The sequence below is a fragment of the Silene latifolia genome, chromosome X, assembly GCF_048544455.1.
Source record: "Silene latifolia isolate original U9 population chromosome X, ASM4854445v1, whole genome shotgun sequence".
NCBI lineage: Eukaryota > Viridiplantae > Streptophyta > Magnoliopsida > Caryophyllales > Caryophyllaceae > Silene > Silene latifolia.
The window spans coordinates 289,509,332-289,526,230 of record NC_133537.1 but is presented as its reverse complement, the minus strand read 5'-3'; the positions used below and the strand labels follow the sequence as shown (position 1 = coordinate 289,526,230).

The following is a 16,899-nucleotide window of genomic DNA, read 5'->3' as shown; positions in this document are numbered from 1 at the left end:
GCGCATAAAAGAAAATGCAAGGCTGACAAGCAAGGCCCAATTACTTAGCCCATATTTTTTGCCAAAAAAAACACACCATTAGAACACAGTTGCACACTTTTATATAATAATGAGAGGATTTGAGTTCTCCTTTTTTATGTGTAGGGAGACGTCTTGGACCCAAGTATTTTTAAAGAATCTAAGGTGAAGTATGAGACGTTTATGGCCGATAAATAAAGTATAATCGGATAGTTCAGTTCACTTAGAAAAGATTAGTTGACTTTTCATTTGGTTTGGTGTATTGTATCTCATTCTTGTGATGCTTTTTGTTAGTTTCTTGTCAAATATCTCCAAATTCTTATACCAACATTCACTGCTACTTGTCTTCATTCCATCTACGATTATCCCTTCGCATTACCTATTTACCTCCCCTCCGTTACTTACTTCTTCAGGTTTTCTTTTCTTTCCTTTTTTATTACTCTTTTAATTATAACTTCCAATCATTAATCCGCTATCCCCTCACTTCTTTAAATTGCTTTTCGTCTCAATCATTTGTTTACTTTTATTTTTATTTTTTAAAATTTTGATAAATGAATGATTGAGACGTAGAGAGCATATAGTTGCAGTAATCACATGTTTGAATCAATTTTTCTGACGCTTTAGGCTTTAGCGCGTTTGTTTGTAGATTAATCCCATAATTTCCGCGTGGGGTTTTGTGTAAGGCCGTTGTATGGTACATCATAGTTATTGTTCTTATCAACTGAGTTTCATGGCATAGGATATGGCCGTTGTACTACATACAAACATCTTTTAAGTATTTGCGTTTCTGCCTAATTCCCTAATCTATGAGCTTCAATTCCGAAATGTCACTATTTATAATGTTTGTAGATGTATAATTAGTGATAATGAATTATAGATATTTCTGAGGCTAGCAATTGACTATGAAAGTGTTGGACTTGAATGAAAACAAATTAATTTGGTTTTTGAGCTTGGTTTCTGAGAAGAAACGATCTCAACCAAAAGAATTTGGTTTTGTCTAATTAATTTGGTTTTTGAGCTTGTTTATGAGAAGAAACAATCTCAACCAAAAGCTAAAGCTTAGCTGATGGTTGGATTTCCAAAATTGATTTTATTCGCTAACACGCCCCCTCACATGAATGCCCGTTGGGCTTGAAGTGTTGATGCAACTATAGGCCTCCCCCGTACATGGTGCTTAATATTCCAGTTTAGAAATTGGGGGCGGTGAGATTTAACCCGTGACTTTTTAGTCACATGGCTCTAATACCATGTCAACCAAAAGCTTAAGCTTAAAGCTGTTTGTTGGAATTCCAAGATTGATTTTATTCTCGAATAGCTTTGATTGCCTTCAAGGGTGTCCTTTTCCTGTTCTACATCTGAATGGAACGTCTTGGTAAACATAATGACAGATGTTTATGCACTTCATTTAGTGATGTCATTATATTAGGTGTCGATTAAATGTTTCCTACTAAGAACGTTGTGTCCTTATTGTGCGGTTAATTCTTGAATGATAGTATTCTCTCGTTCTAATTATTTTAGTATGAAAAGATATCGATGAGAAATGAGACTCAAGTAAAATCCACAGTTTCATTTCCTTGATTCCTTCCATAATGAGTACAATCTTTAGTTTTGTTTCCTTCAAATTGCTCTATAGTTAACCAGCAAAACAAAGGAATCCTTTCAGTTCTTATTAGTATATATATGACGAAAACAGTACTTTCAACCTGTTGCATTTTCGTTTCTTCTCTTTTGTGTTCTTTCCATTATAGAAATCCGAACAAGCTGTAATACTCTCTTTAATGGACTTGGTATTGTAAACTCAAATACTTGTAAGAAAAGGCATTGCTATCTGATATGTTGTGATTGCAAGTACAACCTCACCTCTTAATAAGAGCCAGTTTCCAAAGCATGTGTTTGCTCTAGGCTCTCTGTCGCTTGGATCATTTGCTCTGCTTCGTACACGTTCAAGTCTCTTCATGTTTCCTCTAAATGGAAAGGAGGTGTGCTATGGGTCTAGTCTTTGTACTTTGCAATGTTGATCATATTAAGGTTCAACTGATCACTAGGAGCTAGTTTCCTTTTTTTTTTTGCGGGACATGCTCACAATTAAAATAAATAAACTACTCTAGTGCCTTAAACTTCCCCGAGGGGTCAGATCAATAGAAAACACAAAAGGATGTATTTGGATGATCCACTCACACTATTAAACATATAATCCTATGGCTGAACTGTTTTCCCGACCTGGTACCAAGCCTACCAACTCTTGCCCGTGCAGTGTTGTAGACTTGTAGCTAACGCATTAAGTATTCTGCCTAAATCTTCGATGTTCTAACAATTACTTTTAGTTTCATCTGTTTTGTGAAAGGTATATATTGAACATAGCCTTAGTCTGTACTCTGTACAAGATCGTTAAGAAGAGTTAACATCCTATGATCTTTTCATATTCATAAGCAAGAATAGGTTCAAAGTTTCATGGCGGTTGTGGAAAACTAACAGTATCTAGGAACACAACTTGTGCATATGCTTGTTTTTCTTTGGTATTGAAAGTTTTTATCCTGACCTGTTATATGGCTACTTGCAATTGTATAAATGTGAATTGAGAGTTTGTGACTACCCTTGTCTAGTTGTCCAATACAATTTTGGCCGCAGAACCATTTAGACGGTTGACATTCCTTCAGCAGTTCAGCCAATCTGTTTTAGCTTTGTCGTCGTTAACTTTTGATGCTGAAATTGCACTCTGTTATTTGCAAAGCACTTATAGATTACTCTCTGCATCCCATTTCTCTACTTATATTTGGAGAAAATAATGGTCAGAGTTGACATTAATTGGTAACAAAAATCAAATGGGAGAATAAATTTAGCGATGGATGTAGACATGTAGTATTACTTTTATATGTTATCGTGGTTCTTCTATTTTTATTTTTCCCTAATGATTCATCTATTCTGATTTCTGATAGCTTTTATACATGTTGCAGCCACAAGTGGGGATTTCCCACTTATCCTCCTACAATGCCAGCAGGAGAGCTCATCGTGCCACCACAGTGTGCGACGGAATCTCACGACGATGATGAGGCATGGGTGTGGGGCCAAATAAAGACCGAAGCCCATCGGGATGCTGAGTCAGAGCCAGCACTAGCATCCTACCTGTACTCAACGATACTTTCTCATTCCTCCCTGGCACGTTCTCTCTCCTTCCACCTAGGCAACAAGCTTTGCTCCTCCACTCTGCTTTCCACACTTCTCTATGACCTTTTCCTCAACACCCTTTCCTCAGATGTCTCTCTTCGGGCTGCAGTCGTAGCCGATTTGAGAGCTGCGAGAGTCCGGGACCCTGCCTGTGTGTCCTTCTCTCACTGTCTCCTCAACTACAAGGGATTTCTGGCCTGTCAGGCCCATCGAGTGACCCACAAACTCTGGGCCCAAAAGAGGTTGCCCCTGGCACTTGCTCTCCATGCTAGAATATCAGAGGTATTCTCTGTAGACATTCACCCAGCTGCCACCATTGGGAAAGGGATCCTCTTCGACCATGCCACCGGGGTAGTAGTTGGAGAGACCGCTGTCATTGGCAACAATTGTTCAATTTTGCACCACGTGACTTTAGGGGGAACAGGAAAGGCCGGTGGGGATCGTCACCCAAAGGTTGGTGACGGTGTTCTAATCGGAGCCGGGGCGACTATCTTGGGAAATGTGAAGATAGGTGACGGGGCGAAGATTGGGGCGGGGTCAGTAGTCTTGATCGACGTTCCTCCAAGGACAACGGCTGTGGGGAACCCAGCTAGGTTAGTTGGAGGGAAGGAGAAACCGTCGGAGAACGAGGATGTTCCTGGAGAATCTATGGATCACACTTCTTTTATTTCAGGGTGGTCCGATTACATTATATGACCCGATTGTTATGGTCTGAGGCTAATATGCGCAGTTTTCAACCCGTCGGAAAATTGATTGCCCAAATTATTCAACTGAACAACCATCTATATGTAACTTGTAAGCCTGCTGCCTGCATATTTGTCACATTGTTCAGGAAAGTTGACATGGTAATGCGTTCATAATAGCAGTAACAGCTATCTGAAATTTGAGTAGTATACAATTAACTGTCTGATTTTGGTCTTTTGATCTGCAACATTTTACACTGGGAAATGAAGTGGCTTGTATATTATCTACTGTCTAATTTCTACTTTCTCTTGCGTCTTTTTTTTTTTTTTTTTTTTTTTTTTTTTTTTTTTTAATTATGATGGTCTTCACTTGATAAAAGAAATGAGGAGGTCTATTTATTTAATATGCTGTTTCACTCTACCTCATTATCCATTGCTTGAAATTGTAACATTAAATTCGTCCAGGATAGAATCTGGCCCGCTAAAAGAAAATGGAACGATTCACCCAAAAATATTTGACCGTAAATTGTAAATTACTCACCAACCTGAGGCCTATGGTTAAGCTATATCAACTCTTTGGGGCATGGTCGTCGAAACTGGGGATTATATTATTACTCTATTAGTTTTGCAACAGCATGGTTATCAGGCAGTTCCACCCTGGAATTGTTTGTTGATATTGTTAAATCTCAGATTTGGCCATGATTGTGGTCCAATCTTGCTTAAGTTTAATATCGTCTCCAAATAGGATAAAATGTTATAGCCATGATATTCAAAATCTTTACAAAACATGACAAAATTAAAATAAATAATTTCATACGTACATAGCGTAGCTTATCCAGTATGAACAATGTGCATGAAAAATGAAGATATAGAGGGATACAAGATGTACGCCAACAATTTAGATAAAAAACAAATAATGTGTTGGGCTTGCAACCCACAATAAATTACTCCCAAAAGTATATGAAATTACAAGTAATTAGCAGAGTTCTTCTTCATTCAAGTATTGCATCCATTGTCCATGATCTACAACACCCTCACAAAGTAGTGATGATGAAGTATACATTGTTGAACGTATTTCAATAGGGACCGAGAAATCAAAGCTGTCGTCAACATCTTCACATCTTCCCTCCGAGTATATCTCAACGCTTGATGATTGATCATGGTCACCTGACATCTGGGTTATGTTAATGTCTGTGAATGAATTTTCTTGTGAAGATGATGATGTTATTTTTGGGATGGTTGTCGGACTTTTTTTAATTACTCGACACAGTGCATAGGCCTCCTACACATGGATTACAAAGGATTATATATATATATTGGTAAATCAAATTGTTAGAAACAAATGAAATACGGAGTAAATTGGTTAGGGTGAACGATGAGTACCTCAAAACGAGAATTAAGTTGACATTCTGCTTGATCAAGGCGATACTCATGCATGACCCAGTCGGTCCGATGACCATTAGGAGCTCTACCTTGGTAGTAAACTAAGGTCTTCTTCATCCCGACTTCTCTCATTTCGGAGCTCACCTTTCGATCTTTACCCGTCGATTTCCAATACCCTGCCCTAGTTGCTCTGTTTGTCCTTGACCCGTTTGGGTACTTGCGATCCCTTGGGCTAAAATAGTACCATTCCAAATCATTGCTTGGCAATAGTGATTTGCCTGCATTTGCCATTGAACATTACAGAGTCTTGATTACGACTTTATGAGAACTATAAGCAATTAGGCAATGATTAATCACAAAAATGCTTTCGAAACACATCAACGTTAAAATTGACCCGCTTCTCTCCATACTAATTTGAACAAAAATTGTCGTTTTTTGGATTGTGCAATTTCAAGAATTAAAACACCGGAAAATGCACGCGGTGCCCTTGAACTTTCGATTTTTGCCCGAAATACCCAATTTTATGTTCCGGAAAACTTAAAGAGGCTATAACTCGTGTTTACGAGCTCAGAAAGTGACGATTTTTTTTTTCAAATTGATTATCTTTTCGAGATCTACGACTTGAAAAAAAAAATTGTCGCGTTTGGAATTCGTGACAAAGAGAGATGGTCACTCAAAGTTTGTTCGGTAAATAAAACTTTGACGTACAAAAACTCCTAGCTACGGGATCCAAATACGACAATTTTTTTTTTCAAATCGTAGTTCTCGGAAAGATAATCGATTTGAAAAAAAAAATTATCACTTTCTGAACTCGTAGACACGGGTTATAGCCTCTTTAAGTTGTTTAAATATTGGGAAATACATAAAACAAGATTATATTACGTACGATACTAACATTCACACGTAAAAGGTGTGTCGTAATTAACAGATGAATCTTGATGATTATATATACAACCATTTAAAGGCGTCATTTGTTTCGCGTGATCTTAAAATATGGAGAAGCTTGAGTAAGAGCAAAGTAAGACACGTATATCAAGGAAGCAAAGTATAAACAACAAGAAAAAAAAGTGGCTCTCTTTGCATACTTCTTGTATGGGATCGACCATGATTACGAGACGATTCACTAAAGTTATTAATAAATCATCAGCATTGTACGTAACTACGTATTAAATATACTAGGTTTGATGCCCGGTTATGCTCGGGTTACCTTTATTTACCATTTAATTTTATTTCTATGAAATATGATTAGCTAAATTTGGTTAACACATATACATTTACAATTTATATCTTGAAATTATGATGAGATGTAAAATTAATCAACAATTTATGAGACGTTCACCACTCCCGCTGTTAATATTATAACTTTCACTACATCCCCGGTTAATACTATTACGTTCACTACTTCTTCGGTTACTGTTATTTCTTTAACTACTCCTGATATTTTTACGGTTAACCCGTTAGTTTTCTCAAACTCATATATTTAAATAAATTAATATTTTCCTAAAATCGAATTGTTAGTCAATTTTTCATAGTATTTTCGTTGTTTCCAGTGTTACTTTCATTATATGTGTTGGGACTACTATGACTTTCACTTCTCCTGCCGTCGTTATTTTTTCTTTCACTACTCCCACTTCATTATTGGTCATTTTACTACTACCGTTGATGCTAGTATGACTTTTACTACTCCCGTTTCTATAATTGTTGCTTTTACTACTCACATGGGTATTTACTATCATATTAGTTGATTATCTAGTTGTATTAGAGTTATATATATTTAAATAAATCTGAAATATTAAATTAGAATATTATTTAAGAGCAATCATTATTATTTACTAATTAAATTACAAATCAAAATAATTATGGAATATTATATTCTTTTTGAAAATCTAGCTTGATTTGTTTACCTTTTAATATTTACCAAGATATAACATACTTATATTATATTCGTGTATGCTAAATAATTAACATATTCTTTATACTAATTAATACCATAAGTGTGACATATTTATTTGAAGGAAAATCATCATATTATGGTGTTCTCTAAATTTATACTTCAAGCAAAACAATATACGGAGTAATATTTATATTGAAGTTCCTCGTTCAGGTGCATCACACAGTGCTATGATTAAAAACTATATAGTATAATTAATTTGTATAGATTTATTTAATTGCATTGAAATCCCTTGATTTCTGAAATTAATATATAGTATTGATTGATTAATTACACCGAGACGACCTTATATAAGATTTTACAATTATTTGTTAGATGATGAATATGTTTAAGGGACTAATTTGACCGAAAATGTTACTTTGTAGATATTATTTGTGATGAATTGATTGATATTTCAATGTTTTTGGTGTATTTTCATTTTATACTTATTAACTAGGTATATTTTGTTTTAATTTTCATGTCGAACTTCTTCATAAAACTCTTTACGAACAACAAAAAATGTGCCGTGTATACAAATATCTAAATAAGTAAATATTCAATTATAGAGATATTTTAGGTAAAGATAAATAATTGAGTGCGATAAAGAGAATACTCTGTATTATAATTATTTAATTACTTAATTAGTTGAAAAATCTAATTGACCATGACAAAATTAAGCTGGTGGAGGACAAGGCAAAATAAGGTTACGCAATACTCTTAGTGAACATTATAATCAAGAGATTCAGACTAGATCGAGTTGTATGTATCAACTGTCTGATTGGATGCATGTTACGTGCCTAATTTAATTAGCGACGGTTGTAATGAATATGTTTTACGTGTACAACTATCTTACACAAGACAAAACAAGACAGCATACATACTTGGCAGCTCCCAAGGCTCAAACTGATAGAGATCGATTTCAGGGATGATCTCCAAATCAATTTTGTGGCCGTTGATCTTCCTCCTCAAGTAGTAAGCCACCAGCTCTTCGTCCGTCGGATGGAACCGAAAACCAGGAGGTAATGCAACCGGTGCCATTTACTTTTACTATACACACACACACCCACACTATAATATATCTATATCTCAATTAGTATATATGTTATTTTCAATTTCACAAAATATTTCTATTAAACTGTTAGTTAAATTTTGTACACTTAAGTTGAATTGGTGCACACATTCCTAGAGAGACAAGTAAGGAAAGGTGTCAAAGGAGGAAGGCTTAAGATGAGGATTTGGTTTCATATTTATAGCTACACAAGCTAAGCTCATGAGGAAAAAAAAAAAGGGGGATAACGGTTTTGCAGCATTCATGCATTTTAGATTTAAACATATTAGTTAAATAATAAAATATTACTCCGTACTAAATAAATATTATTAGTTTTAGGGAAATGATTAAATTAAGGTGCCAAAAAAGGAATGAAAACCTTAAATCAAATATTAATGACATTAATTTACGCGTAATTGTGTCTTAAATTCCTAATTTAATTCCATTTTGGGAAGTAATTTAGTTCTTAAAAATACAGCCCTAAGGGCTGTATTTATCATTACCGTTAATTTTAATATATTTGTGGTCACAATTTTTCGGCATATCTTTTATTTACAGTTTTAAATGATGATTTTAGACCTCGCAAACAAATCAGGTTGTGTCGTGTTCGTGTTCGTGTCAACTTTAAATGGGTCATCACAACCCCAATTCTAACCCGACCCAATTACATAAATGGGTCATTTGTCTCAACCCTAACCCAACCCATTTAATTTTTCCATAACCCAACCTGACCTGTTTAACCCGTTTATCTTTTAGCAGGTCATTTTTAACCCATTTAACAAAATAAACAAATAAACTAAATTAAGTTTTATAGCCTTATTATCCCAAAAATGATGAATGAAATTGCATATTTTTAAGTTGTTTTTTTGGATTATTGAATCAAACCAAATATATTATGACACTTTTAAATAAACGGGTTATTCGTGTCAAAAGAGCTCAATCCTAACCCGACCCATTTATATTTCGTGTTGTGTCTGTGTCGACCCAATTACTTAAATGAGTCATAAAGTCTTACCCCTACCCGCTAACTTCGTGTCGGGTTCATACCGTATTTTCGTGTCGTGTCAATAATTACCACCTCTGATTTTTAATATTCTGCTACTACGAGTGAAGATTACTCAAGTACTTTGTTTAATACAAGTAGGCCTTTTTACATTACTCAAATTTTCCGTCAATCTAATAAATGTGGTTATGATGATTCTGATGATCATGCACTTTTCTTTCTTCTTCTTTTTTTTTTTTCTTTTTTTTTTCCCTGAGTGATAGTGTTGTGCGTTTAGGTGAAGCTCTTCCAATACTTTAACTGTTATAAGAGACATGCATGGACTAAAGTGATGAAACATAAATCCAAAAAAAAGATGCCATACTTGAGATTTGTCCTTTGTTATTAAGGGAATTTAGCAAAGACAATACTTAGGCATGTGGTATTGTTCTCGTTGTATCATTTTCTTTCGATTTTCAGTGATAATTTCTCAAAGATCGATTATAAAGTCCTGATGTGTATCATCATGTATCAGTATTATATTACTGCTAAAGAATTATTTTATTGTCTTCACATTACCTTATTGGATGATGCTAAAAGCAATAAAAGTTACGTAAATTACCAACAAGCAATAACTTATTAAGGGATCGTCTCTCCAAAGTATTAGCGTAAATGTAACTTGTTCGCTTTTATTTCTTTGCACTTTTTTCTGCAGGACAAGTAGTGTAAGACACTACTAGGTCTTATATCTTCTCCGAGACTAGCAACTATGATTGATTATGCTTGTATGTTGTTGTGCGGAAGCGTGAATATCTTTGTTGGTCCAGGAGATCTAGAAACTCCATGAGAAATTCGAGAACATCCCTGGAATACCCACAAGCATCGAGGAAGCCAACCCTGAAACCTATGCAGACTCTCCCTTCGTGGATGAGATAGCCAAGATAGACCTACCTAAAAAATTTGTGGTACCATCAATGAGGACGTATGATGGAACTGCTGATCCTCAAAACCATGTAGCCTACTACAAACAGAGGATGTTGGCAACCTCTATACCCAGTGAACTATGATAAGTGTGTATGTGCAAGGGCTTCGGAACAACCCTGACCGGGCGTGCCCTACAATGGTACATAAACCTGCCAAATGGAAGCATCAAGTCCTTTGCAGACCCGATAAATTCATTCAACCATCAGTTTTTCAGCAGTAAAGAGCTCGAGAAGAGACCCAGCGACCTATATCAAATCAAGCAAAAGCCTGACGAGACAATCAGAGCATTCCTGACCAGATTCAATAAGGAGACAGTTTCAATCCCCAGATGTGATGTTGGAACAGCTGTGGAAGCATTCAGGCAAGGGTTACCACTGGACAATGATTTCTATGATGAGCTGACCATGAAGCCTTGCCAAACTTTTGAAGATGTACAGGCGAAGGCACTTGGCTACATCAGGCTAGAAGAAGATAAAAGCTTCAAAGTAGAAACCACAAACAGTGTTTCAGGATACAAAAAATCTAGCAGGAAAAGCTCTAACCATAGGGGAAGCAGCTCTAGGCCATCTCCCTATGCCAGACCTGACAGATCAGAAGTCAACTATGCTCATGAGCAACGAGGTAACTCCTATACTTATCCACCTACTCAGGAATATAACTTCTTCGTTGATACTGCAGGACTCATCAAAAGGTTTGACAACATGGGAGACATTGTCAAGTGACCCAAAAAGACGGAGAACCCTAACTCTAGGAAAGATACAACAAGATGGTGTGAATTTCACATGGACATAGGACACACCACAGAGGAATGTCTGGGTCTACGCATACAAGTGGCTTATCTCCTAAAGAAAGGTTACCTGAAGGATCTAATGCCATCAAAGAACAGGGATGACAACGGATCAAGGAAGGATCAGGAAAGGCCAAAACGTGATCTGCCTCCAGCACCACCAATCTATGAAGTCAAATTCATCAATGGAGGCTCTGAGATATCCGGCCTGACTAGCTCAGCTGCAAAGAAAATAGCCAGGGAGTCCAAAATGAAATCTCCTTTTATACCTAGAAATTTACCTCAAATTACTTTTGACGACACTGATATGCAGGGAATCCCTGACATTTATCATGATGGCCTGGTTATTACTATGCAAATTGGTACTGCTCGTGTCCTGAGGATCCTAGTAGATGGTGGCAGTTCAGTCAATCTGATCATGCTTGATATCCTGAAAGCCATGAAGATTGACGAGGATCAGATCATAAAGAAGTCAAATGTCCTGGTAGGATTCAGTGGTGAGACCAAGAACACTTTAGGGGAAATATACCTGCCTACCTACGTTGAAGGAGTCTCGCCATATGAAAGATTTGGAGTCCTAGACTGTCTCTCATCCTACAACGCCATCTTAGGCAGACCCTGGATCTATAATGTCAGAGCCATTCCCTCAACCTACCACCAGTGTGTCAAAATACCAACAGAATGGGGAATAGAAACCATCAAAGGTGAACATAAATCTGCCCAGGAGTGTTACACATAATCATTAAAACCTTCCAAGGCAGGTAGGTCACTCGCCTAGCAATTACAGTATCCTGTCAGGAGCACTTATGTGGCACAAACTCAAATGGAAACAGATCAAGTAATAGTAGACCCTGAGTACCCTGACAGGTATGTACTAGTAGGATCTAATGTTCCTGATAACGTCAGGCTAGAACTGGTAAGTTTTCTTAAAAATAAATCTACATGTTTTGCCTGGTCACATTTTGATATGACTGGTATATATGCCAATGTGATTACCCATAAACTCAATATTGACACTTCTTTTAAGCCTGTACAGCAGAAAAGGAGGAAATTTGCCCTTGAACGCAATACAATCATTAATGAAGAGGTGGACAAACTCCTAGACATGGGAATGATCAGGGAAGTAATGTACCCTAAATGGCTCGCCAATGTGGTCATAGTACAAGAGAAAAATGGCAAGTAGAGAGTCTGTGTAGACTACACAGATCTCAACAAAGCCTGCCCAAAAGATCCATTCCCACTCCCTCACATTGATGCAACGACGGATGCTACAGCTGGACATGAGCTACTGACATTCATGGATGCCTCAAGTGGATTCAACCAAATCAAAATGCATCCAGATGATCAAGAAAACACTGCATTCATCACGGAAAGAGGCATATATTGCTACACAGCAATGCCCTTTGGCCTGAAGAATGCAGGGGCAACCTACCAACGCCTGGTGAATATGATGTTCAAAGACCAAATTGGCTACATAATGGAAGTCTACATAGACGATATGGTGGTCAAATAAAAAAAGGCTGAAGATCATGTGAAGGACCTGGAAGTAGCCTTCAAAATCCTGGAAGAATTCAATATGAAACTCAATCCCTCCAAATGTCACTTTGGAGTATCATCAGGCAAATTTCTAGGATACATGATGACAAAGAGAGGAATTGAGGCTAGCCCAGAACAAATAAAAGCCATCCTGGAGTTAGAGTCTCCTAAGTCGGTCAAAGATATCCAGAGATTGACAGGAAGAGTTACAGCACTGAACATATTCATATCCAGGTCATCTGAAAGATGCAGGTCATTCTATAATCTCCTCAGGAAGAACAAGTCATTCTAATGGATGGCTGAACATGAAACAACCTTCCAGGAACTGAAAACTTACTTGGCCACTCCACCATTACTGGCCAAACCAAACAAAGAAGAACCCCTGACAGTCTACCTGTCAGTAACTGAGACAGCAGTTAGTGGAGTCCTGGTTAAAGAGATTGAAGGCCAACATCACCCCGTCTAGTTTGTAAGTAAAAGCCTCCTGGATGCAGAAATAAGGTATGGATTACTTGAAAAATATGTACTTACATTAATTGTATCCTGCACAAAACTCAGACCTTACTTTGAGAGTTACCCATTAATAGTCCGGACTAATCTACCTATCAAATCTGTCCTCGGATAACCTAAACTTTCTGGCAGAAAGGCAAAGTGGTAAGTCCAACTTAATACTTATGATGTCACCTTTGAACCTAGAACGGCAATAAAATCTCAGGCTTTAGCAGACTTTTGTTGGAGCTTGTGTCCTCCACAAATTAGTGTGATAACATTTGTAAATCTCTTACAGGTTCACAAGGGTATACTTCGTATATTTAATCAGTTGATTAACGTTTACCTAATAACGGTTGGCTTGCTAGAAAGTTTGACGTTATTATCATACAGATGGCGGTGATCAACTGGTCCCTAAAGGTCACACCTATAGGATGTGTTTGAGAGATGTGGTTATAGAAATATGATCACATTGATGCCTAATATGACTAAACAGTTAGTCAATGTGTTGATGAGACAATTATTTAATGAAGATTAAATAATATTAGTTGAGACGAATTAACTGTCAATTCGTAAATTGAATATAATAAGTTATATTTAATTAAATGTATGTAATGTTAGCTTGGATGAATTAATCTGTTAATTCGTAATTAAATATAATCAGTTATATTTAATATCAACAAGATGAATGTGTCATAGTGGTAATAGTGAGGGTACACAAACCAAGAGGTCATGTGTTCGATCCTCACTAGATGATAATTTAACACATTTTATACATTTTTGGAATAACCAAAAATAAGGAGACCATACTCCTTATTTCGGTTATGTGGGCCGAATTAGGGTAGATTATATCTCCCTAATTCACTCCCATATTTCGGTTACAATAAGAAGGAAAGGGTGACCATTATTCTACCCGAATTCTCTTTTAACCTAGCCTCCTCCCTCATCAGAAAAACACAAAAAACAACCTAAATTTTTACAGAAAATTTAGATCGATTCTAGCATAATCAATAGGGCATATCTCATATCGTCTTGGGTGCAACTGATAGGCGAATATCTACTTTGATATTGTTCTTAGGCCGTATTTGCTAGGACCGAAGGTTATTTCTAAATCCTCTTCTTTTGTTTATGTATTTTATTTTATGACTAGTGATCGTCATCATAAAATTCGTTATAATCCTTAATAATAAGGGAAGTATACAGATTATTTCCCACAAGTGGTATCAGAGCAAAGGCCACGAATTTTAATTTTGATGATTTTCATATAATTGTATGTAAACAATGGGGAATTTCGAAAAAAAAAATATTAGGGTTTTCGGCTGAAATTTTTTTATGCCGAGAGAGTTTTTTTTCGGCCTGTTTTTGTTTTTTTTCTCTTGTTTGATGATTTATTTCCAATTTTGTTTTTCATATCATTGTTTTAATCAGTTAAAATTATCATATGAAGAATTGGTTGAATTTGATTTAATGCAGATTAAGTTAAAATGCAAATAGAATCGTCATGTCTATGATACAAGAACTTGTTTTTGCTATATAGTTTTAGCATATACGATTAATCATGTTTATTAATTCATTTGCTAAATCATGTTCTATTAGCAACTGTAAACATTTTTCTTCATCGATTTTTTTTGTATTAGGGCTTTTTGCCGCAAAAAAAAAAAATGACGGCTCATTTTTTTAGGGTTTGCCGTGAGAAAGAGAATAAAAAAACTGTTTTTTTTGTTGTTTTTTCTGAAATGCCGAAATAAAAAAAAAAGAAGTTTTTTTTTCTTATTTTTTTGCCTAATTGCCGAATTGAAAAATTGGGCTGTTTTTATTCCAGCCGTGAGCTGGGTTAAAAAAAAAAAATTTCCTGTTTTTTTTTCTTTTTGCCGAGACCCAAAAGGATAAAAAAGGGTTTTTAATTTTGTTTTGTTTTTGGCCAATTAGTTATTGTGAAACGGTTCACAATTAAAAGATACCGAATTATTTTAAAGAAGTTTAAAATTTTGACGGATTGAATTCATATTACAAGTTTAATATGGATTAAGAATGAAATTAATGTGATTAATTGAAGAATTGTCACTTAATTTGATTTAAATAGGTGGTTTGGATAAATTAATCAACATAATTAAGGAATTGTGTCATGTATGTTTAATTTATTTTAGTTGACGCATTTTAATTTTGTTGAATGAATCGAATGAATGAATTTTATTTACGTATTTTTGGTAATTTGTAATACTTAGTGTGGCCTTAGTCAAATTATGTTTTCGTAATGAAGGAAACATGATTTTTTATGTAATTATGAGATCTCGAATCTCCTTTATTTTTCCTTTAGTTTTGGGTTTTGAAATTAAAATGTAATAAATAGGTTTATTATGTAAATTTTATTTATTGTAATTTTCAAAAGAAGACTAAAGATGGAGATTGGAGCTCACTCCCGCTACATGGATCAAGATGGAACATCAAGACAAGCTTCTCGGGTCCAAGGATGGATTCCAAACTTGTATTTAATGTTCACGTTTTTTATTCTATTGTTTTTCATTCACATGTTAGATTATGCATCATATTCTGCCTAAAACCAAACCACCTACTACTAAAATGCATGAAAATTGACTCATATAGGTTGTATGTTAGTTTTCATGGACATGCAGATGTCACAGTATTAAAGCCATCACCTTAGTTTATTCTCACATGCTAGATATTAGTTCACTTAAAATGAATTAAAATAAAGTTGATGAAATCTTCCTCTAAAACGGAAATTGAGATTAGTCTTTATAAGGGCAAACAACTATGAATCCCTTCTTCGTCGGTAGGCATAATATGACCCCTTCTACGTTGGGTAAGTAGTTGTGTTGACTTAGTTTACCTCAACATCATAGTCCGAAGAGTTTCTCGTGATTATGATGGACTAAAGATAGAATTTACAGAAATTTATCGACCAAGAATTCTAACGGTAGAATTAGCTAAAAGGTTAGCTTATCAATTTACAGAGAATTGAGTCTTGGGATCATTTATATAATGCTTGAGGGAGGTCAATTGTATAAATGTTTTGAGTCTTCGCGTTATGACATTAGTTCATTAGACTTAAAATCAATACGATGCACATGCTTATTATTTTTATTCTTCTTTCGCAGTGTAGAACACGATTATTTTTGATAATACTGTTACAAACAAATGGCTGGAAATAACGCAATCCCAATGCCTAGTGCCACACTTGATCGCGCATCCTGGCTAAAAATATTCATGGACCAGATGAATCAGTTCACACGTCTGAAAAATGACGGGTCCAACTTTGCGGATCGGGAGGCAAGATTACGAATCGCTGCCATTGCTGACGGTAAGCTCAAGTACTTAACTGAGCCAATACCGGTCAACCCAGGCCCCAATGCAGGAGTCAACGAGTCACTCGCTTATAGTGATTTTGTTATGGAAGCGGGTGCGATAAAGAACGTACTCATCTTTGCAATGGAAACCAATTTGCAGAGACGCTTCATTGCTCAAAGTGCAAACAAGATTTTCACTACGCTCACTAACGAGTTCTCAAAAGCACCGAGAATCGTTACATATGAGCATACCTGTCGCTTCTTTGATGCGAAACTCCAGAAGGGCCAACCGGTTAGCCCACACATTCTTCACATGATTGAGAATGTCGAGAAGCTGGAGGCACTGAATTGTAAAATCAGTGAGAGCATTGTCATTGACCGAATGCTTCATTCTCTTCACGATGGTTTTGCTCTTTTCAGGGCGAACTATTACATCAATGACTTGAAAAAGAGTCCTCATGAGCTACACTCCCTTATCGTACAGACCGAGAAGGATATAAAATTGAGTGGGAGCATGAAGCAGGATGTTCTCACAATTTACAACAAGGGTAAAGGTAAGGGCAAGGCTCATGGCGACCTAGCTGTAGGT

The 16,899-nt window shown here is 36.0% G+C and overlaps 2 protein-coding genes across 3 annotated transcripts; one reads left to right on the top strand and one right to left on the bottom strand.

Moving 5' to 3' along the window:
- Nucleotides 1-324: 324 nt before the first annotated feature.
- On the top strand, nucleotides 325-4,159 carry LOC141616860 (serine acetyltransferase 5-like). Its single transcript, XM_074434020.1, has 2 exons — nucleotides 325-431; nucleotides 2,973-4,159. The coding sequence occupies exon 2, from the start codon at nucleotides 3,007-3,009 to the stop codon at nucleotides 3,877-3,879; it is 873 nt and encodes a 290-aa protein (XP_074290121.1). The 5' UTR covers nucleotides 325-431; nucleotides 2,973-3,006; the 3' UTR covers nucleotides 3,880-4,159.
- Nucleotides 4,160-4,643: 484 nt separating this feature from the next.
- On the bottom strand, nucleotides 4,644-8,418 carry LOC141616859 (NAC domain-containing protein 54). Of its 2 annotated transcripts, none has more exons than XM_074434019.1 (3): nucleotides 8,061-8,418; nucleotides 5,250-5,527; nucleotides 4,644-5,040 (listed from the first exon to the last, which is right to left on the bottom strand). In XM_074434019.1, the coding sequence occupies exons 1-3, from the start codon at nucleotides 8,215-8,217 to the stop codon at nucleotides 4,843-4,845; spliced, it is 633 nt and encodes a 210-aa protein (XP_074290120.1). In that variant the 5' UTR covers nucleotides 8,218-8,418; the 3' UTR covers nucleotides 4,644-4,842. The 2 variants fall into 2 exon arrangements, with proteins under 2 accessions (XP_074290120.1, XP_074290119.1); XM_074434018.1 differs by having other exon boundaries at nucleotides 4,644-5,148; nucleotides 8,061-8,408.
- Nucleotides 8,419-16,899: the final 8,481 nt, after the last annotated feature.

Excerpts from the sequence above, each read along its gene's own strand:
- LOC141616860 (XM_074434020.1), top strand. The coding sequence starts at position 3,007 with ATGCCAGCAGGAGAGCTCATCGTGCCACCACAGTGTGCGACGGAATCT.
- LOC141616859 (XM_074434018.1), bottom strand. The coding sequence starts at position 8,217 with ATGGCACCGGTTGCATTACCTCCTGGTTTTCGGTTCCATCCGACGGAC. Across the intron at positions 5,528-8,060 it reads TGAGCCTTGGGAGCTGCCAA|GCAAATCACTATTGCCAAGC; the intron begins GTATGTATGCTG and ends TGGCAAATGCAG. Across the intron at positions 5,149-5,249 it reads AACTTAATTCTCGTTTTGAG|GAGGCCTATGCACTGTGTCG; the intron begins GTACTCATCGTT and ends ATCCATGTGTAG.